The 21,898-nt window shown below is 44.6% G+C and overlaps 1 protein-coding gene across 1 annotated transcript; it reads left to right on the forward strand.

Annotated features, from left to right (window-relative positions):
• Positions 1-722: 722 nt before the first annotated feature.
• Positions 723-21,786, forward strand: LOC115308595. Its single transcript, XM_029966576.2, has 10 exons — positions 723-813; positions 3,200-3,312; positions 9,213-9,284; positions 9,357-9,502; positions 12,168-12,211; positions 12,880-12,988; positions 14,600-14,746; positions 18,675-18,819; positions 21,104-21,229; positions 21,727-21,786. Exons 1-10 carry the CDS (start codon positions 723-725, stop codon positions 21,784-21,786), a joined length of 1,053 nt encoding a protein of 350 aa, XP_029822436.2.
• Positions 21,787-21,898: the final 112 nt, after the last annotated feature.

Here is a 21,898-nt window from a genome sequence, read left to right on the forward strand (position 1 = left end):
TCTTTGCCTCCACTGCACTGTTGGAACGCGTTGGAGCGCGAACGCCAAAGACCGGACGCCTGCGTTCCGTGTTCTAACGCGTGCAGTGGAGACAGGAAGCTAAAGCCTTGTGTCCATCCCTCCTACTCATTCGAACCAAAGGTCGGTGTTCTGACGTTTTCTCCTTTTCCTCAGGTAAGGCCAACGTTATTAGATTACCTCAGTAACGGAACTGCTCATAGAGACTGCTTGTACAAACAGCTCCCCCCCCCCCCCTCCTCACGCACCATGACTCGCCATCCGTCGTTCGACGCGCCGGACGGCTGCTAGGGTAACTGCAGTGTATTCTATGGAATACGTATACGTTTCGAAGCACGGCGTCTAGATGGCGTTCCAGCTCTGCTCTACGGTAGCTCTATGGAACACACAGTTATGAAACGAAAATCTAGATGACGCTTCAAACGACGGGAGGCAGACTGAAGTGAGTGAGAAGGGCACTCCCTTCCGCGGGAGTTCCACAACTGAGGTAATCTAGTAACGTCGGTTTATGCCCGCATACTTCCTGCCTAAGAAACGCGAGGCATATTCCCTCGTTATTCCTTCTTCGGCTTTTTTACTGGTTAATGCTACAATCTCATTGGCTGCGAGGGTAATATGCACCGATACTATGCTCGGCTCTCGCCACGGCCTGCGTTTTTTACGCTCTCGTATACGAGCAGAATAGTTCGAGCAGTAGCTGATATATGTGTTGTTACGTAGCGTTGCCTGCTCCGCCTGCTCCCAAGTTCTGCCTGTCGCCATCCGTCGATCTGCCGAAAGAAGAAGGGCCGGACGGTGAGTAAATCTGCGGAATATTTATTATCTACAAAATATTGATTCGGTATTATAGAGATGTTGGTGTGCAAATGCAAAAACCCCATGCAGAAAGAAACTGAGAGAGAGAAATAATGGCGGCGGCTTAGCTCGGCTATGCCAGGATATACGTAGCGTGAGCTTATGCGCACAAAATGAGAGGCGCTATCAAGCGGATCCGGTGCAGCGTCAGACTTGGCTACTGCGCAAAGGAGGCGCACAGCTGGGCACGTGGTGGTGCCAGTGCGTCTGCCGCGACTATGACGTCACTCCTCGGGAATGCGAAGACCGGCGAGGCGCGCGCGGGGGCGGCGGAGCCCGCGGCGGCGGCGGCTCCGGCACGCCAGCTGTGCGCCGTGTGACATCATACTCCCGTATTATGGTAGTGCTTGTACAAATGAAACATTGTATTTAAGTAGGTGCACTCCGTTCTGCTGTAAGCTGACAAGGCACCGAAAGCTGCGACCACACTCGCCATCCCGCTAGCTTAAGGCCTCCTGAAATGATCCCCGGAATTGTGCAGGAAAAGCTAGCGGTGCGCATGCTCACTAGCAGCGTCTACCTCCGGTACGAGATTCGGAGCTAAAGAAGCGATTTAAGAAAGCTCCCTTTTAACTCGGGTGTTTTACTTGTTATTCACAAGAAAAGAAAAACTTGGTTCTAACGTTACAATGTATAGCCCAATACAGAATGCAGGTTTCACGGCTTACCTTGATGTGTTTCCGTAGATTAGGGTTTGTTGTTCTTGCTGATGACAATGTGTTTTTTAACAATCAAAGTATGCAGAGAAACTCTAGGTTTCCGTTCTCCTTAATGCCCTGAATTTTGAACACCTCATTAAGAGATGGAGACGACGGACACTCCATGACCGAAAACTTGACCAGTCAGGGAAAAAGTGGCGGTTACGGGTTATCGATCATTCATCGGTTCTCACGTTTATACCAATATTCGTGGAGATCAGGGGAGGGGAGGGCATAGAGTGCGAGAGAAGCGGTGGCCATCGGTCTCACAAAACAATAGAGGTCACACCACTTTTACGCGTTCTTTCTCTCTCTCTCTCTCTCTCAGCACTCCTTAGACGGCCTCACCCCCCCCCCCCCCCCCCCCCCCCCCTTTATGTTGACAGTTGACTGTAAAGTGTGGAGTGGACTCCATCACCATGCCCAGACAAGTAAACCAAAAGAAGTATCGTCCGTACCCTCGAAGATGAAGCTGTTCCTCGCGCCGGGCGCTTTTTAGTCGTGCTTCAAGAGCGTGCTAGAATACAGTAGCACTCATCAAAGACAAAAATAATTCGATCCCCTCGCGCGAGGCTACATCGTCTGTTACGCGAGTGATGAACCCGCGAATCGATGGGGTACGGACCCGCGTTTGATGTCTGTGCAGGTGGCGGAAGACGTCGAAGAAGTTTGAAAGGGTGAAACGGTGTAAAAGACAAAAACAAATAAACACGAAGAGCTGTTTCCTGCCGGGGAGAAGAAAAACACGATGGAAGGCGACGCAGAGCCTACTCGGCGTTGTCTTACTCGACCTTTGCCTTTCGTATATTTGTACATGCCTTTTCCGCTTTTCTAGTGGTTCTAGTGACCGGTCATACAAAAAATCGTGTTTTTTTTTCGGCTATTCTCCCCTTCCTGATGTTTCTATTTTGTCGAACTAGCTCTCCTTATGCTGCTGAATGTTCTGCTCGTATTGCTGCAGTTACTGTATTATGCTCATAGTCTTTAAAAGGTAACGCGTAATTAAAGTAATCCGGTACCAATATTTTTTAACGAAATTACATTACAAATTACTTCCGAAAAAAAGTAACTTCACAATTACAAAATCACTTAAGAAAGTAACGAATTACAAGTAATCTGTTACTTGTAACAGATTACTTCGTAAGTCTGCAGGTAACCGACGTGATCCACCTCAAGAGAGAGCATGTACTACTCCTCTTCTACTCGTTCAGGCGCGAGGTAGACACTCTAGAAGGCAACAACGTTTACAAAGACGTCTGCAGATCTCTGTAATGCGAAATTACAGCGCAGCTCTTGAGGTATTTTGTGCAAGTTCAGACTCGCTCCAGCATCTGCGCGCTCATTGGCTTCCGCCCCGTGACGCCACCTACCTCTCCCCTTTGTCATACACCACTCTCCTCCTCTCTACGAGGCGAGCTTCCCTTTCCACTGGTTTGTCCAGACACAGACGCCGTTAGCTTTTCCCCGTCATGTGGGTATTGATAACGCATAAAAAACAAAAACAAAAAACAATGCAAATGTACGCAGACGAAAACGCAAATTTCATTGACATCAACGCGCACGCGAATAACAACGCCCCCTTTGAAAACAATTTTGAAACTTGACCAGGTGTCTGGGATCCTTTACAGCAAACGAAACGGATGTGGGAGTCTACTTCATCTACGATGAAAACTTCCATGTGAAATCAAACGATCAAGGGCAGCCTACACCAGTGGAATACCTTCTAACTCTCCTGAATGCAGTAAGATTTACTGTTTTAACAGATTCCGCGTACCATAAAATACTGTAGAGTTTTAGAGCCGTGTCGCGTCTTTAAAAAGAAAACATGGTACTATAGAATGCATTTTGTGCGGTTAGCATTGCTAATGGCATCCCGACCGCTGATCTCTGTTGAAATAGACAGGATCGCAAATCGAGGCTTTTCTTGCTGGGGTCGAACGTCACCACCGGCAGCAATCGTTTGACACCAGCTAATGCATGTGACTTTATATGAGAGAAACGGGAAGAACTGCAATTTTTTACCTAAGTAGGTTCTCAACGACGAAACGTGTATCGTATTTTTCGGGATTGGCAGTCAACATCATGGTCGCAGATATCAAAAGCGTCAGAGCCAATCTTTTCGAAATAAATGTTTGGGATTGAGGGTCGAGGGTTGTGACTTTGTTGGGCGTGAACTGTGATGTGGTTCAATGAGACAAGGGTTGCCGAGAGTCAATGTGGAGTCGTTCGTGTTCTCAAGATTATAAGAGCTTAGCAGACGATAAATTAGAGGGACATCACTAGGGACATTCGCATCATTTCAAGGGCTTGTACAGAGCACTTCTGTTGCGAAGTTTTGCTTTGAACTGCAGTGAGAGCTTCAGTGACGAACGCAAACTCGGAGCGTGTCGTTCATTGGTTGAACGTGTAATTTATTTAGCGACTGAAGGAAGGGACGCCGCCGCAGTCGGTGGTGTTCCGAAACATTTGCTTTTTTAATCGGCGCTTGTACGCTGAATAAAAATGCCGCTGTTACAGCTGATGACGTCCAGAGGCGTCTGGACTTAAAGGTGAAACGAAGTATAGGCGATAAAGTCGCGTTCGTGGTGGGGTGATGTGCACATGAGCCCCTACCAAGGCGGAGGAATGCTTAATCATTTTTGAGCACATTTAAAAATACATTGAAATTAATCGACTTGTTTTAGCGTGATTTTAACTGTTTTTGCACAGGGCATGATACAGCGAATGTCGCGCGATATAAAGACGCCAGCAGCGAGTTTTTGAATAATATGGTTGAACGCAGTGAGTTAGAAAGTGTACTTTGCGCGTTAAGCGGACGCGTTTTGATAAAACCTACGTTTCTTTCAACCTTGCAAGAGGGCACAAGCAGTATGAGGTTGATCACGTGTCTTTTTTGTGATCATGCTCCTAAAAGATTTACGGTTTGTTCCTTTAACGAAACGCCGAAGAAGTTTGTTCGGTATGTAAGGATGTTTAATGAAAATCTTCTAAAGGGATTAGTTTTATTCATGGTTTCAAGTTGGAAGCTACAGATGGTGCGTATTGTAGTGTACTCAGATGACGTGACGTTTTTTTGCGCAGACTCCAAGAGTGTCAGAGCTCACAGAGATGTTTTGCGAAAATACGAGTAGCTCAGTCAACTGGGATAAGTGCTTGGGTCTCTGGCACGGCGATTGGCCATCAACGCCGGCTGTTTTTAAACGTGTTCTATAGAACGGATCGCCGCCCCGTTATGTTGAAGTTCCCCTGGAACACTCCCAACAATGATGACTATTTGCGGGATTGAGTTGAAGTTTTGCGCGCAAAAGCGACAAAACTGGGATGTTATGGGATATATATGCTTGAACGTGCATTGGCTTGCAACGCGTTTTTTGCCGCAAATGTGTGGTATGTTTTAAAGGTGCTTCATTGCTCATGAATTATAATACAAGGTATGCACTGTGTTTTTGCTGTTTTTATTATGTGTTCGGTTTGGGAACGTACGAGTCCTACAAACCTGTTTCGTAGAGTGAAGGTGACAAGTTGCATCACAAAGAAATTAACACGCTCTCCGCATGTTAATTTCTTTGTGCTGCAGCTTGTCAAAAGATGTTTTTTTTTTCAGAGACCAAAGAGAACCATTTTTACAAACCCTTATTCAAGTGAGATTGTGTGGTGTGCTTCCTGGGTTCATTGTTTCATTAGGTGAGGACGTAGGTGCCTTTGTACGCGGGTATATGAAGGATGTTGGAGCTTAATGGTTTTTAGTCACGCGTTCCTCACTTAAAAACTTGCCTTCCGTGTCGAGCAAAGCGACTAACCAAGAAATTAATTGACTTGATTTTTTTCAATTTATTTGTATTGTTTTTTTTTTGTACAGTGCAGGCCCAGGGCATGATATCTTAAATCGAGTCGAGCTAACGGTGGTACCCCCTAACGCGAATACTTTTTGTTTCTTAAGTTGGATTGTTAAACACTCTCAGTTAAAGCCAGGTTAGTTGAAAAAGGTATCCCAGTAGTTTGGTCTGACAACTGCATACTGTGCAGAAAGCGGGAAACGGTTGATCAGGTTTTATGGACTGTTGTGACTCGGTCTTTTTTGGGGACATCCTGCAAGGAACCCTAAAAAAAATTGGCTTACGTTTTTGAGCGGTAGGAGGGAAAAATGGCGTTCCATACGTCATAGTCCTGCTGCTGGACCTGCACAGCACATGTCGTGCCGCATGACCGTACCCCACGCGGATATCGATGTTCGCCCCGTGCATAGGCATTTTGTTGAGCACACGTGCTTTCTGAAAGAGTTCTATAAAGACCAGCAACCTACACCTGAGTGGCTGCCACTTTTTAAGTTGTTGCCTACCTTCAAAGGCTCGTAGAAAGTTCTACATTAGCCGAGATGGCTGGTGTTTTTTAATGTTTCGTCGCCATTGTGTGTCACTGCCTTTCGTCATCGTCCAAATCCGAAGAAATGCCGCGTGCGTGGCAGAGGAAAGGAGTTCGAATCTCGCTCGTCCCGGTGCTTATTTAAAAAAAAAAATGATATACCCTTCTAAGAAATGGGTGATAAGCTGGGCGAATTGGTATTAGTTGAACATGATAATGTAATAGTTTTTGTGTTCGGCTCCTGTTCATGTCCTTGTCTTTTTGTGCGCTATTTGTTATCACGCTTTAGGAAATCCCTGCCTATCTACAGCTGCCACCAAGTGTCCTTATTCAGAACATTCATGAATATGCCGCGTGTATGAGGGTGGCTGTGACGCGCTGCCTCGGGTCAGTCTCTTCCGTCGCCGACGCAAGCTGTGTGGCACCTTTCTCTTTCAGATTGTAGGTGCAAGTTCACCCCATTAAACGTTCATTTCTTGTTCTAAATTCATTCGCTTTTTGTTTAATACCAACCAGGGTTGGGCAGAAATACTCAAATATGCATTTGGAAGTACAAATACTGGGTTATTTTAAAATAGTAGCTAAAATACTGATACTGAAATATATCTGTAAAAATGTATCACGATACGTATCGGAAATACATTTTATATAGAGGCAAAAAGTATTTCGAAATACAAATACAGGAATACATTTTAGGGAGGGCAGAAATACAGATACATAAGTACTGATACTGCAATACATTTTTCAAATTTATCTGAGACCAAATTAGATGAAGCTTGGAGTTGGAAGTGGAAGTTTTTGATCCCGAAATTACTTTCTCGTACGCTTGGTACTTTGCCTTGAAGGTAGTGATTTCGGACGACGAGGAGTCTTCAATGGGCTCTGAAAAACGTTCCATCAAGGACTGACCGTGGTCCCTTCCCTGACATCTTGTCTGTCTGAAGAGGGATGCGAAAAGACTTCGACCTCTAAATAAATTCTCTGCCCTCCTAAATCCCTTCAAAACGTCACCACTACCCTGTCAAATAAGGACGCACCTGTCAACATTTATCACATGACGTCACGGTGAAATGAACTAGAATTTTTTATCTGTAGGTGTGGCCTTGAACATGAAACTTTACCACGCTGCTGTTTGAAAGGACAATACGTACTTTAGTTGTAAGTTACCTCAATGAAGATCGTGCAGGCAGTGTCATCTTGAATTTTTGAGAATGGTGGACCACCTGAAGCATCCTGAAACACATGTCTTATCTTCTGTTACGTTCTGTTACGGTTGAAAAAACGATACGGTGGCATTTTAGTTGTGAAGGTCCTTCCTGCTGACCCTCCGCCACCGACGCATGGATTGCTGTCATCAAGTTTCGCCTTGCATATACTCCAAATAAAGACCTCGTGGACTGCGACCTGATATTGCCGGCAGAGGTGCGAGCTCTCCGAGAAACAGCGCGCTCGAGGCGAGTCGCAGGTGTACGATGTCTGGGTCGGCACAGCAAGGCCACGTCGACCTCCTTCCTGGGTTTCGGATCACCAGAGCGGCGGGTCACTTTCACGTCGGCTGATGGCGTACCCTTGAGCCATGCAATATTACGGGCGCAGCCGCAGACGCATTCGAATATCTGTTGAACTTCACTGCGCGAGTTATTCTACTATTTCAAGTCAACCACCGCCTGGCTCGTGCTGCAGCGGACTGTGACTTAGCTTTGCCGGCTGGGTGTATTTTATACGCTAAGGCAAAAGAGACGGTTAGCAGCGGGCTTTGGATGCACCCAAACAATGACTCCAGAAATTCCTACCTAAGGACCTGCGGCACAAGATGCTCTTACTCCACCCCTGGCACGCCACCTGGTTCGAGTCCCCGACTGCACAACAGTTATCAGAAGAGAGAAGAGGACGCATAGAAAAATAGTTTGGAGAATCGGAAGGAACCTTGGTCAGCATAGTAACAATGCCTCAGCATCTCCTTGACCCTGGTGCCCTCAGAAGTAAAAAAAAAAAAAAAAAAGCGTTCGGATTTTTTTTTTTTGGGGGGGGGGGGGGGGGAAGGGAGGAGTATTTCTCAAGAAATGTAACGAAATACATTTCACATTTCACCCTGATTGTATCGCGATACAAAGGAACATTCAAAATGTATTTTGATACAGAAATCCAGATACTGGTGAAAAAATTGTATCGCGATACAGAAATACTGATACGAAATGTATTCCTGATTTGTATCGCGATACTACCCAACCCTGATACCAAACCTGCACCAGGCGGAAATTGTATGTAAATCAACTTGTAAGAGATAATGCGCCTGGAATACATAAGCTGGCAGTCCATCATTAGATACGTCTTGTAGGGAATCAACTACTAATAATAGCGTATATTTTATGCTTATACTCACTGTCAACACAGTTGTATATGAAAATGCTTAAGTACAGGGTGTCACAAAAAAAAAATTACATGTGTTTTTTTTTACCGCAAAAATAAACTAAGCATCGCCGAACGCTCATTCTCCGCTCAAAGGTAGCACTAGAGGTCACAACCGGATGCCAAAGTTTCAGCCCGATCTGATATTATTTATTCAAAAGTTATAAGTGTTTTTCTAAAAATTTCAATGGGAAAATGGCGGCCGACGGAGTTTTCAAATACATGGGGCTGTATGGCACCAGAAACCGAAAACAGGCAAAAATGTGCTCCATTTTCCCATTGAAATTTTCAGAAAATCAGATATAACTTTTGAATAAGGTATCAGATCGGGCTGAAACTTTGGCATCATGGTTGTAACCTCTAGCGCTACCTTTGGGTGGAGAATGAGCGTTCGGCGATGCCTACTTTATTTTTGCAATAATAATTTTAAAAAACTATTTTTTCTTGTGACACACTGTATATCTTATTTCAAGTCAACGATAAGAACTATAGAAATGTGTGCGATGATTTCTTCGAAATTGTTTAGAAGTTCCGATATTCTTCCTTTGATCACAGTATCGGCGTGAAATGGTAAGAGTTAATGATAACGTTATCGGTATGTTGCAACCGCCAGACACTCATTATCTCATACTTTTCTTATCTTTGAAGTTACATGTTTATGTTTTGTTTTAACTACATGGAACACATCCCGCTTTGGCTGGAATTTGCACACGGCATAAAAGATGAAGATGAATACGCCACCTGGGGCCAGATAAATGAACTGGAGGCGCCTCTCACAAATTTCTGGCCATGCGGAATTTGATTTTGTTTGGACCGTCCTTTAGACAGGAATTAAACGTGATGACACGGAATCCATCTGCTATGTTTCAGGCTCAGTTACGATTCTTAGGCGTTGAACGTATCCGCATTGTTCTGAGTCTCGTCGGTGCCCAAGAGATTCAGGTAAACCATCGACGTCTCAGGAGCTCTATTAAACACGACGCTTTTATGGTTACAATTTGGATTCTTTTGCAGCTTACGAAACAATCCACGGATTACATAAAAACTGGAGGCACACGTGCGCAGCTGAACGCTAAAAGCATACTTGAATACGTCAAAGAGCACTTTGTGAAACATAAAAGTAGCTACCAAGAAGGGGATGTCGTGATATTCATTTCAGGGTAAGTGCAACCGTCTCGTCCGCGTAACTTCGCTATCAATTTCCGCGAAGCAGATGATGAAAGAGAAATCCCGCTTTTATATTTGAAACTACACCGCGACAAAGGAGGTCATTGGTCATTGGGGTTAAGTGCGAATATACACGGGTTAGACTAGTGCAAATAAACGCGTGGAAAGCGAAAAACATATATTCCAACCGAAGCTCGTCGCACGGCTCCTTAGACAGCGTGGTGCAGAGTAAATTCAATTCGTTTGGAAATGAGGAATATCAGAACTCATTGCTTTCTGGTAAGGCAATTTTATTTTCCACAGAATTCAACCAGCCATACATGTTGTGTGTAACTAAAAGGCACAAATTGAAATCCAATTTTTTTTTATTAAAATCCACTATTTTAAGACAGATAATATTCCAATTAGATCTTGCTCGTGTCAAAACGAGCAAAAAAAAAAAAAAGCTGCTTCGGGATTTCAGGATGTTTAATTGAACAAACATAAAAAAAAAAAAAAATCTTACAAAAAAAAAAAAAAAAAGAAAAAAAGAAAAGAAAACGCAGTGCCCCTTTACCTGTAAAGAGGGATAATCAGCGAAACTGTATTGGTATTACTATATCAACAATACACGGTACTCGGGGTCCTGACGGGCGCATCGCATATGCTTGGCGGTGGCGGCCCGCTCTTCGTCGGTCGTTTTCGACGGTCGTTTTCGCTCGACGACGTCGATCGCATTCACGCTTCTGTTGCCACCGACGCTTTAGACGGGCACGCTGTGGTTCTTCGTCGGTCAGACAGGAGCTACTCAGTGGTCCTGACCCGTCGGACGCTGAGCGTTCGGCGGCAGCGGCCTCTCGTCGCTTTCGCGCCCATTCGCGCTTTTGCTTTCGTTGTCGCTCTTTGAGGGCACGTTCTTCGTCCTCAGAGCGAACTGCGCGCGTCCTGCCCATAGCAAGTCAAAATGGTGCAACTACTGATAATGTCGCTAGGGCGATGACTACGTCAGAAGAGAACGAGACACTACGATTGGTGGGTAGACTAGGACACCGCGAATTCTCGATCTGCACGCTCTGTCCGCGCACGCAAACATTTTCAGAGCCTAGCCATAGACACCTTCGCTGTAAAAAGATTATCATACGACATTGTTGAAGTTTTTTCGTTTAGTCGGGAACACTTAAGATGGCAGTTGGTGCCCCACCTCCATCGCAGGATTTTTACCTTTGATGACACTTCGTCACACGTTCAGCCAAAATTCCGGCGGAAGGCAAGAAACGCGTGCTATGGGAAGCATTCAAACAATGTTGTGCTTATATTCATACAGCCTGAAGTTAATCAGCCTTGGTAGGAGTCTTGTGTCTTAGCTGCCGATGAGAAATTCAGCCAGTGTTGTACTACCGCTAGCCTGGGGTCGTTAGCGTGCACCATGCAGTAGTGATGCGCGACTGCACGCCGGCACGATGCTAATTTAGATCAAAACGGGCAGGGGTGGGAATTGAGCCCAGGGAGCTAGTATTAACTTGCGGCTATAGCTATGGGCTTTTTGGTCAAGCGCGTGCTAACAGCGAACGGTTTTCAGATTCTTTTCGGACCACCAGAGCTGCTGTTCAGAACAGACTATAAGTCAGTTGCCTTACCCGGAAATCCTGCTGGTGACGACAACTGAATACAGAAGAATAAGCTGCTTTCGCAAAGCGCTTCACTCTTTCCACTCTGGCAGAGCGAACGCTGGAGAGGAAACAAGTGGATAGGTGGAAATCACCAAGCTTGGACACTATAGATATCTTCGCGGGAGAGGCTTGACCTGCTGGTCTTAGCCTGATATCCTACCAGTGCGGAGCTTCTACACCCCTACTAACCACCGATGGCGGACATCAACATTGATGTCGCATGAACTTAAGTGCATTTGGGTTCACAAAAATATGTATCTGTTTATTTGCAACCTTCAATAAATGTAATTTTTTTTAATGGATAACTTGACCTTTCAACCGCGCCCCTGTAGTAACTATTTAGAACCGAACTGGTTCGTTTGGTTTACGGGTACGGAGGGGTTACAGTTTTAAAAGGGCCACTAAATGAATTTTAGGCTGGGATAATAATTTTAAATTTGGATCTTACTAATTGCGTATCGTTTATTGAGCCAAAAGAAAGTGGGTAGGAAGAGAAAAGCCTGCTTTTCCGTACGAAATTTAGATAATATGGCCAACTATTTTGTACCTCCTTCCCTTCGAAAGCTTTCCACCTTTTCACTGTGATACATCCGCGACACCCAAAGCACATCATCCTACTCCAGCGCACGGATTGGACACGAGCACTGCGTCACTCGGACATATGCGCTAGTCAACAATCAAAATCCGCCAACGAATAGTGCCGTAACGGCAGTTGTCATCGCTTGCGAATGACAAGTTTCCATGGTGTGCTTAAAAAAGGACGGTGAATGCTTGGAGTCATCGTACCGGTGCCCAAACACGTCATTATCGCCTGATCTTTCATTTCACTTTTGAGTTGAGGAGGAAAGCCAAGGAGGAAAGAGTCGAAAAATCATTTCATGGCCCCTTATTTTTTATCAAAACAATATTTGTTTTTTTCTTGGACAAAGCTTGCTGCAGCATGAATGAGTAATCACTGCTAAACCAAAGTACAAATTTAGTAGTTTGACAAAGATAACTTATTTTCCAGCCTCATGTTGCACAGAGTACCGAATGAGCCATACATGTGGACAGGTGAGGAACTGTTTGCCAGAAGTTCTATCATTCAATTGTAATCTGGATCTTACCGTTTCGATACGTGACATCTATCGTATAATGTATTACCTATAGCGTTCTTTGCTTTTCTTTTTGCTTCGCTTTATACTTTGCTTTGTGCTGTTTACTCGGTGGGTCATCCAAAATAACGGTTGTGAGACTTGAGTTCGCGTTTAGTGATATTGTTAACAGATGCGTTCGATGGGCTTGAACTAAACACCGTAAAAAATCAAGCGCGTCGTCTTTCCCGCAAACAACACGAGAAAGCCAATTGTCGTACGCTACGAGGGGAGCTCGACCCATGACTACGCTGAAAATATATTTAGACCTATACTGGTTCTCACCTACAAAAAATAAAAATAAATAAATAAGTTTTCCGCGATGTTTACACACCGCGTCTCCTTCTCACCTACAAAAAAAGGGTTCCCCAACCCTTTTTTTTTGTGTGTTTGTGTTTGCGATCTATCCTAGCTTCTCAAAACGCTCGTGCCTTCGTATTACCTTTGATGAGATGCACTGATCGGCGTGGCAAACATGCGACATATTGATGTCTTGTTTTGCTAAAAGATACAAGAGTTGCAAGAAAGCAACGCAAAGAGACAGAATAAGATGAGTAGTGTGTGATCAGAAAACTAAATTGTACGCAGGTGGCCCTACAATTGGGGGTGCGTGCGGAGATGACAGGGTTGGTCTCATTCACGACGATGGCCAATCATTCAATGGCGTTAATGATCTAGCGCAAAACATAGGGTTTCTGTAAGTAAATATTTGCGCAACGTTTTCGCGGTAATTAAATTGGATTACCTGCTACGTCACATTAATTTGGGCGCATTTTGCGTAGGTGGTAGGCTGTAAACCTGCGGAGGCGATATTGCGAATTATGTACTTGATCCTTTTTTCGACGGCGCGACGCCACTAATATTATTGGCGACGAGGTGTTTTGGTGTCGCACGGGTCCCTACCCGTGACGTCACGATGACTTTTAGTAGCGAGCGTCAAGTTCGATGGTGCGTAAAAAGCACGGTGGATATCGATCACGTTCCTATAAGTCATATCGATCACGTTCCTATAAATTAGCACCGTCGGGGTTGGGAGTTAGACTTTGCTCGTATTCCCGTCGATGGGAGCAGAAATAATCCTACTAAAGACTTCATTGGAAGCCTTTGGCCAATCGTGGAAGGCCGATCACAGCGACGCCTTTGGTCGCGCACGGCGCCAATAGGATGGCACAAGCAGATCCGACGCGGTAAAACAAGGCGGAAAAATTGGCACCTGCACAGACTAACTAAAATTTTCACCGAATGTGCGCTCAGCAGGTGAGTTTTACTGTGTGAAAATTCAAGGCGTCGTCCTCTTTTTGTCAGAAACGATGCCAACGTCAACATCGGGCGCGTTCGCAGACGACCGAGCTACCTACGCTATACTAAAGTGTGGCGCCATCTCCTGATAGACGCAGCGAGCAGATGGCGCACTCTGTTTTCTGCTCGCTGCGCGTATCGGGAGATGGCGCCACAAGTTAATAGAATCGCTAACTTGGTTGTCTGCGAATGCGTTCAATGTTGACTTTTGGCAATTTTGTGGCTTTAATTTTTTACAAAAAAAGAACAACGCCTTAAAATTTCACTCGCTAAAACTGACCCGCTCAGTGCACATTCGGTGGAAGTTAGAGTTTTCTATGTGCAAACGCCGATTTTTTCGGCTCGTTTTACAGCGCCCGATCTGCTTGAGCCACCTTAAATTTTGGATGACGTTCATAATTTTTTCCCACTGCGGCGGCGCGGCCAGTGGAGTGATATGCCTCTCGTTTTTCTCATTAGCTCATTAAGATATAAAAAAAGTTGAAGTGGAAAGGAAGAATGTAAAAACAATCGAAGAAAGAAAGCCTTTATCAGCTTTTTCAAGATGCGATGTCTGCCATTGGTACCCTGTCAGCTTCCAATGTTTCGCCTTTAGTCCTTTTGCATCTTTCAAGAAAAACGTTTCTTCGCCTTGAAAAAAAATATTATTCATTGATTCATCGAGTGCTCGATCGATTGATCTATTAATGTATTGATTGATTGATTTGAACTCTTAAGAATTAGAGGAAGTTGAACCTCTTTGTAAGGCGTATTGTGCCAGTCTTAGCTAGCCAGGGTGTCGAATCGTTTAAAAGAATACCAATGGTTGATGTTTCCTGCGTTCTTCAGGATCCACTCAGTCACTTTTTGGAATGTATCGTGTGAATAGTACCAAAACAATGCCCGTAATAAACTGCGCTGTCTATAAGACATTCAACAAAAACAAGAAGAAAAAAAAAAACTGCAGATATATGTTCGGGTGCTCACACGCATCACCTCGAAACCTCTTAATGTGTGTTCCCTTTTCAAGGCTAGGGGCTACAAGAGATACGTTGTGGAGCGCGAGCCACAGTCAGGCACGCCTCGGTTTTCTCACATCAGCCATTGGTGGAGGCCCAAGATACGGGTTCTCTCCGGAGAGTAAAGAAGCACTGGTGCAGTTCTACGAGAAAAACAAGTAGGTATTGAACGTAACGATACAAATTCTCAGTAAACACTTCACCTTAACGCCATGCCACCTTGGCGTTCAAAAGCAGGTGATATGCTCTTTTCATTTTGCGTGCTTTTTGTGTGCTTCTGTCACGTATTACGGATGAGTTTGAAATCGTTGATGGATGAAATATTTATCTTTGGTAACATTCATGTGATCACTTTGTGTAACACTGCCTTTTTGGAATGACATAAAATGGCCGTAAATAGTATATAAGATAAGGCTCAACGTCAACTTTCGGTATATGTCTAGAAGCGCGAGCATGCAGACAGCTTTGGTAAGTGCCGTCCGCTGCATAGGCCCTCGTGCAGCCGATCGCTCGCTCTAAAACAGGGAGTTTACGGGTGTAACCTTTTCTGAATTCCTATTTCAAACACAAAGGAGTGGAAGGTGTGCTATTGTATTGCACAAGCTAGGTGCCTGTGCTTTATTTGTCAATAGTTTAGTACGTCTATCGTTAAGGTTGATACACCACATGAGAACATTTCAGCGCACTCGCCGTTTCATTGAAAATCTTGGCGCTGAAAAGAAAGAAGTGGACTGCGTATTTGTGATCAGTTTGATATTTTGTTTCTTGGGAAAAAGGGGGGGGGGGGGGGGCGGGAGGGGAGGGGACCGCTCGGTACACTTGTAACTTGAGCGCTCACACCAAAATAATTTATTTGGCTTCCAATACGCGATAGGTTTTGAATTAGAGTGGAACGGTGTTTAAAGACTGTCTAAAAAATTGTGAGAAGGTACCATTCTTAGACCACCTAAGACTGGGTGGAAGAAACACGACGACGTCTCAAATGTTTCTTCCACCCAGTCTCAGGTGGTCTAAAAATGGTAAACTTACACCAGCTCGCCTGCGCCCTAACTGTTTTTTCGTGAGAAGGTAGCGTGATTGGTTCGTGATTATTTTAACAGATGCCCTGTAATTTTTAGTTTTCATCCTCATTCCGAATGTGTACTTTCAAATAAACAAAATAAAAATCAAAAGGAAGAAAAGCAGAAATAAAAATACAGGTTGTTAATAAATATTTTTTAGAGTGTTCTTTGACAGGATTAGAAGGGCAAAGAGCTAGGTTTTTCAGTTGTCCCGGTTCCAACCCCGAGCTTCCTACCAAACTTATACTTTCGTTAACACTTTGGAGTCTTGTGAGCCTCGAGCGTGCGCACTCATCCGAAGCACGACGGAAAGCAAAGAGTTGATGATTGAGGCCTCTGAAAGAAGCGCCCTGCTGTTCTCACCTTGCAAGTGACCATAGCATGCATATACTAATGATGTAACATCTTCCTCGCATTGCACGCCCCTTCTCTATGCTGATGTCTTTACCACTACTCAGCCAGTCCACTAACCCTTCCAGTACCAACAGCTCCACGATTACCTGAACGCTGTCTACGCCTGGTCTGTGGAAAACTAGCTGCCTCTAAATTGCAGCAAGCGCACATCAACCCTAAATACTACCCCCCAAACCGTGTAACTGGTCAGCACAGCCGCGAACTGAACGGCCCAGTGCTACCTGCTACCAATCCTGCAAGGCTCCTTGGAGTGACAATATACCCTAAATTAAACTTTTCATCTCAGATTCATAAGGTGACATCCAGGGCCCGGCGGATGCTTGGTTTTGTGCTTCGGGTCAACCGGGGAGCTGGCGCTACTGCTCTGCGGCTCCTATACATTGCCGTAGTCCTCCCATACCTGGAATATTGTGCTGCGGTTCGGGACCCCTACCAATTCGTTTTCAGCATTCCTTGGAAGTTTGCAGTGGCGCGCTGCTTACGTGATCCTAAGGCCTCCCCTGGCCTCCCCTGGCCTACATCTCACCATTGAGAATGGTGAGATGTACCTCTCTGAAACATCGTCGACAAGTGACATTTCTCCGGCTTTTAGCAAACTGCCTCCTTCCGAGGGACTCCGACGTCCCACTACTGCAGCTTCTTCGCCATAACAGGTCCGGTGGACTACAGCCACTATTCGAGCGTACCGAGCGGCACAGGAACTCTTTCCCAACTAGAACTGTGGCGTCCTGGCGCTCACTACCGAAGGACATGAAGGAGTGCCCGCCCCTAGTGCAGGAAAACCTGAAGGCTTGGTGCAAGAAGACATCGGGCTTCCTCCAAGGACAATGAACCCCATCTCCATTTTTCTACCCTCTTTCCCCTCCAGGTTTTGTATATATTGCCCTTCTTTTTTTTTACGTTTAGAAGCTGTATATGTTTTGTAGTAGTGCGCAACAACAGGCGTCATGTACGTGCCAACGGCCGTTCTGTGGTGCTCAACCCTCCAGGGTTCAATAGAGATTATTAATGTTTTATGAAAATGCCTTCAGTACATTAGTTCAGTTGGGAGAAAGCTACCTCCAACATTCACACTCTATGCCACAGATAAAGCGAATTCGGATGGTAAATTGTTACGGGCCTCGACGAATGTCCCTTTCGCAGTTTTCTAGACGTTACCGAAAAGAAAGTAATAGAACACGAAACTCGCTACTTGCAAAATAAAGGAACGCGTTGCCAATCTAGGTTACCTCAAAATAAAAAGAACGCGTCACCGTTACCATTAATTATCAAAAGTAACGCACGTTACGTCTGCTTCACTTTTATATATAAATTGACGGCAACAGCGTTTTTCTTTTTTTTGGTGACAACGTTTTTTGACATTAGGACAGAGGGCGTGGGCATTGAAGTTTTTGCTAATGTGGGACCTTTTGCGTGGGAAAAAGAATTTCAAAAGTTCTGAGGTATGGGGGATGCGTGCAATAATTATTGACTTGACGCCTACACTTTGTTCCAGCCTACGTCCAGACGCTGTCGAGGCTACAAGCTAAAGGAACCAATAGAGCAGCGCGAAAAGCGCAACTCACTGTATTTTTTTTTCTTTACGATTGGTTCAGCGATAATAAAACACGTAAGACAACATGGCGAACATCACAATGGTGCCCTTTTGACGCTCTGCGATTCGTCCCACCAGCTGGTAGCGTCGGCCGCGTCTGGGGTTAAAGTAAAACGAAATATAGAAACACACACACAAAAAAAAAAAAAAAAAAAAAGTAAGTGTACTTAGTTTTAGGTCGGGAGGAAGAACTAGCAAGTAACGTTGCTACGTTACCCGTTACTCGAAATAAGTAACGTAAATACGTTACTCGTTACTGTTTTTAAAATGTAGCGACTACGTTACTGCGTTACCGAAACAAGTAGCGTGTTACCGGTAACGCCGTCACTGCTAACACTGCTCTTTTGTACCACCAAATTATCCCATTTCTAATACAAAGTTTCTTGCCTAATACTGTACTGTACTCAACAAATGTTGGTAGCCATAGTTGTTTTACAAGGTGCTGTTCGAATTCCGAGTCTTTTACTAAGTGCTCCGTATCACAAACGTCTACATTGCGAATAAGGGCGTCAGAGCTTATCCCAGCAGAATGTTTTTATTTGTGCGAAAGCTCGCGCATAGAAGACACTAGAATAAGGAAACACTAGTTACACTGTAGAGTATCGGCACATCCCGGATATGCTGAAAGGCGCCGCCATTTTGATGCTTTGTGCAGAGCGGGTGTAATTATGGGATTGTTACAATTTTCTCAAATGCGGCTTCCTGAGTTTTGGATGTGGTGTCAAGAAGCTCACGCAATATCGTTTTGTTTCATGACTAATTTTTTTAAAACATATTTGGGGGATTAACAAAGAGTTTCTCGCAATTTCTGTGCAACTTAAGATAACTGGCAACAGCGATTTTAAGCAAGACGGCTGAAATGTAAATAGTACATAAAGAGTAGCCTTTTTAGTAGCTTCAGAGGGCACTTTCTAAAGCCACGCATTCGCGTTCATGCCTTTGTCAGCAGTGCAGTTGTTTGTGCGATGAAGTAGTATATGCCTGTAAACCAAAAGGTGTCAACGTTTTCTGTTGAAGAGACACGAGTTGTTGGAAGGAGCCGCCGGCAAATCGATTAACACAAAATAATACCGAAGTCCTCCTACCAGTGAACATCTTCACTAAATACAGCCTCGCCTACCTTCATACCTGTTACATTGCGTACAAGATGCATCCCTGCACGGTAGGTATTAAAGTGCCCAAATCGTATGCATAGAATGTACATAAAACTAGACATATCTGGAAATGCATATTCATTCTTGTTTGTCTCCTATGAACGTCGCTGAGGGGCGCTCCTATTTTTTGGTTAGTGGTATATTAATCGCGCTAATTTGCAACTCCACGTTTGTCACCTTTGTACAATTCCACAAGTCAAATCAACATTAATGTATTTCGGGTCAAGTTGTACCGAAGTTATTGATTTGTTGACTACCCATAATGATTCTTAGATGAACCGTTAGCAAAACCTTGACTGTTCGTGAATAAAAAAAACAAAACATCCCAGCTGATTTAAATTGACTTAAAAAGTAAACACGGTAAAGACCTGGATCAACACGCCAGGTGCTGGATATCAATAATAATAACAATAATAATAATAGTAATAATAGCTAATATTTTTGGCAGGGTTCGTAAGTTAGTGATGTTGAAATGCCTGTTATGTGGTACCTCCCTCGGGTGGTGCCTGGCGTGGTGCTACAACAAAAAAGGACACCCCGGGTATTTTCTAAGTTGTGTGACATAACATAAGCCACCCATTAGAAGATAAAAAACCGCCTAGCATAAGGCTTAGCCGGTGGCAACCCTGCTAAAGTTGGGGACAACTTTTCTGGCATGTCTGAAGTAGACCCCGCGAGCACCGGTGTGATCGGCGCTCAATGTTCGAGAGTGGACTGGTACCCATAACTTTGGCTTCATTGCAAAGAAGAGTTGTGCCTGTAAAAAAAGCGGTACTCGTCGTTTGTTTTGTGCATAAAACAAATAAAAAAAAGAGAATGTCAAGTTGGGCTAGTTGGTTAAAGGACAAATAGTCGTTGGTGGTTTAGAGAGCAGGAGATTAGTCTCCCAGAGCATGGCAGTACAGCCGCTAGCCTGGGGTCCTTAACGTGCACCACGCAGTAGTGATACGCGACCGCACGCCGGTACGATGCTCATATAGATGGAAACGGGCAGGGTTTAGCACGGTATGCACAGTACGCATTTTTTTTTTCTGGGAGGTAAGCGACGGAAAAGCTTATAGGAATAAGGAGATATCCAGGGGTTTCACAAGAGCCTCCGCGTTACAGAAAGGGTTATGTTTCTTATTACCATCCAACGCGGTGCTTACAGAGAATATTTACAACGCAGCTGTGTGCCCGTTTGTCAAAATATATTTAAATACAAATCTCATATTTATCTCCATAAGAAACGGCGTAAAGGGTATGCAAACTAGCGCCGCGGTCCGTGAACGGCCCACCGCTCCGTCAAAAAAGATGGACTCCCTTTCGGTTTTTGTATTTGACACGACAGCGGTCCATGTCACGGTGAGTCGGAGAGGGGGAAGCGATGTGCCTGACCCACTCCCACCAATGGATATGTCTCTGTCCATGTGATGGGTGCATTTCGCTGCTTCCGGGAATCGGGCGACGCTGCGATGCTCGACTCCATGCAAGCCTTGCGGAAGCCTTGACCTCCTCTCCACCCCGCTCGTGAACGTGATTGGTGGCGTCCAGTTCTTTCGTCGCTGATTACATCATGGGGCGGGACGCCGTAGCTTGACGGAACGTGTCGTGGCGAGGAATGGAGTCTCCCCGGCTTTGCCGTGAACTTCCTCCTGCTCGCCACGGCCATGCCGCCAGATTGCATATTCCTTTACCCGTCGTTTACCGAAATTTGGAGCTCACAAAACAAGGGTGGAGCGATAGGCGGGACGCTGAAAAACTGCCAATACATCACTCATACAGCGATATCTCTAACGGATGGCCGCATTTTGGGAAAAGAAGTGCGCGGTTGAACACGACCGACGTGGCCGACGAGGCATCTGACGTCATGATTCTCATTCCCTTTCTTCGCTTTGTCCGCTTGAGGTGGTGAATCAAAGCGAGGAGGAGAGATGCGAGGCCGCTTCCCTTCATTCTCAACTGTTCCACGAGGATCGTGACGTCAGAGTCTTTGCTTCATCGCGCCCTTCGTTTCCAAAAAATACGGCCATCCGTTTGAGATATAAATGTATCAGCCATGTTTTGGAGTTCGTAGCGTCTTGTTAAGCGCTTCTACGGCCTTAATTCGCGAACTCTCAATTTCGGTTTAGCAACCATGAAAACAAGCTCAATACGAAGTGCATGCGATTTACAAGAAAAAAAACAAAAAAAAAACTAAAACAACTAACCAAGCAGAAAGGTTATCAGAGATCTTTGAACTTGATTACGATATTAATATGATATCCAACTGCATTGCTCGGGCCTTGCTCACTTTTTTTTTTTATATTTCAGAAGCAGGAGAATAGCAGAACTGGAACCGTTCCATGTTATTCCTTTTGCTGCGGACGAAATGCCAAATTATATAGTAGACAACCTCGAACGGCTGACTACGACGGCACTCCCTGCAATAACAATGGGGTGAGTTGAATCATCTTGTTTTTATTATGCAAAATGCACACGTACATTGGTCGACATTGTATTAGGACCACAAATATTCTCCAGAAGATTTTTTTTTTCAGGGGGGGGGGGGGGGGGGGGAGGGCTGGGTTGCAGCTTTGTGTTAGTTACTATTGCGGACGTGTAATCATGATTTGAGTTTAACTAGAAAGAAAAATCGCGATATCTAGAATTTGTGTTGTGTTTTAAAAATAACCGAACAAATTTGTTGTCGTTTGTTGAAAGGCAGCATAAGTTTTTTTGGGGATAATTTTAGTAAAGAACGATTTCTGTCTGAAGCCTAAATTTAGACGCCAATTAAAATAAAATAAAAAAAAACAACTGGGAAACTAGGTCGGAAAAAACTAGCTTTGCAAACTGACGTGGATTTAAAATCGAATGTTCAGTGAAAGCTGATCCTAATAATTGTGAGATTATGTGCTTGTATTGTTCGTTTATTTATTTGGTTTTTGGCGCAGATTTGTGTTTCAGGAAAATGCGTGATACTACCGACTAGTGACATGGCTGCAGGACAATAAAATGTGAAGGGGAAATATACGGACTCATAAACCAGTGTGAAACCGCTCTCGAATGCCAGCACCGCATTCAATCGCTGAATAATAAGAACGAACTGACACGATGCCCTGGTGA

Source organism: Ixodes scapularis, unplaced genomic scaffold (genome assembly GCF_016920785.2).
Source record: "Ixodes scapularis isolate PalLabHiFi unplaced genomic scaffold, ASM1692078v2 PGA_scaffold8__174_contigs__length_109621045, whole genome shotgun sequence".
In the NCBI taxonomy this organism is placed as follows: Eukaryota; Metazoa; Arthropoda; class Arachnida; order Ixodida; family Ixodidae; genus Ixodes; species Ixodes scapularis.

Bases quoted from the DNA above. Each gene is read 5' to 3' on its own strand.
- LOC115308595 (XM_029966576.2), top strand. From the start codon at position 723: ATGTGTTGTTACGTAGCGTTGCCTGCTCCGCCTGCTCCCAAGTTCTGC. The intron at 3,313-9,212 runs GTAAGATTTACT...GCTATGTTTCAG, and splicing joins TTCTAACTCTCCTGAATGCA to GCTCAGTTACGATTCTTAGG. The intron at 12,212-12,879 runs GTGAGGAACTGT...AATTGTACGCAG, and splicing joins TGAGCCATACATGTGGACAG to GTGGCCCTACAATTGGGGGT.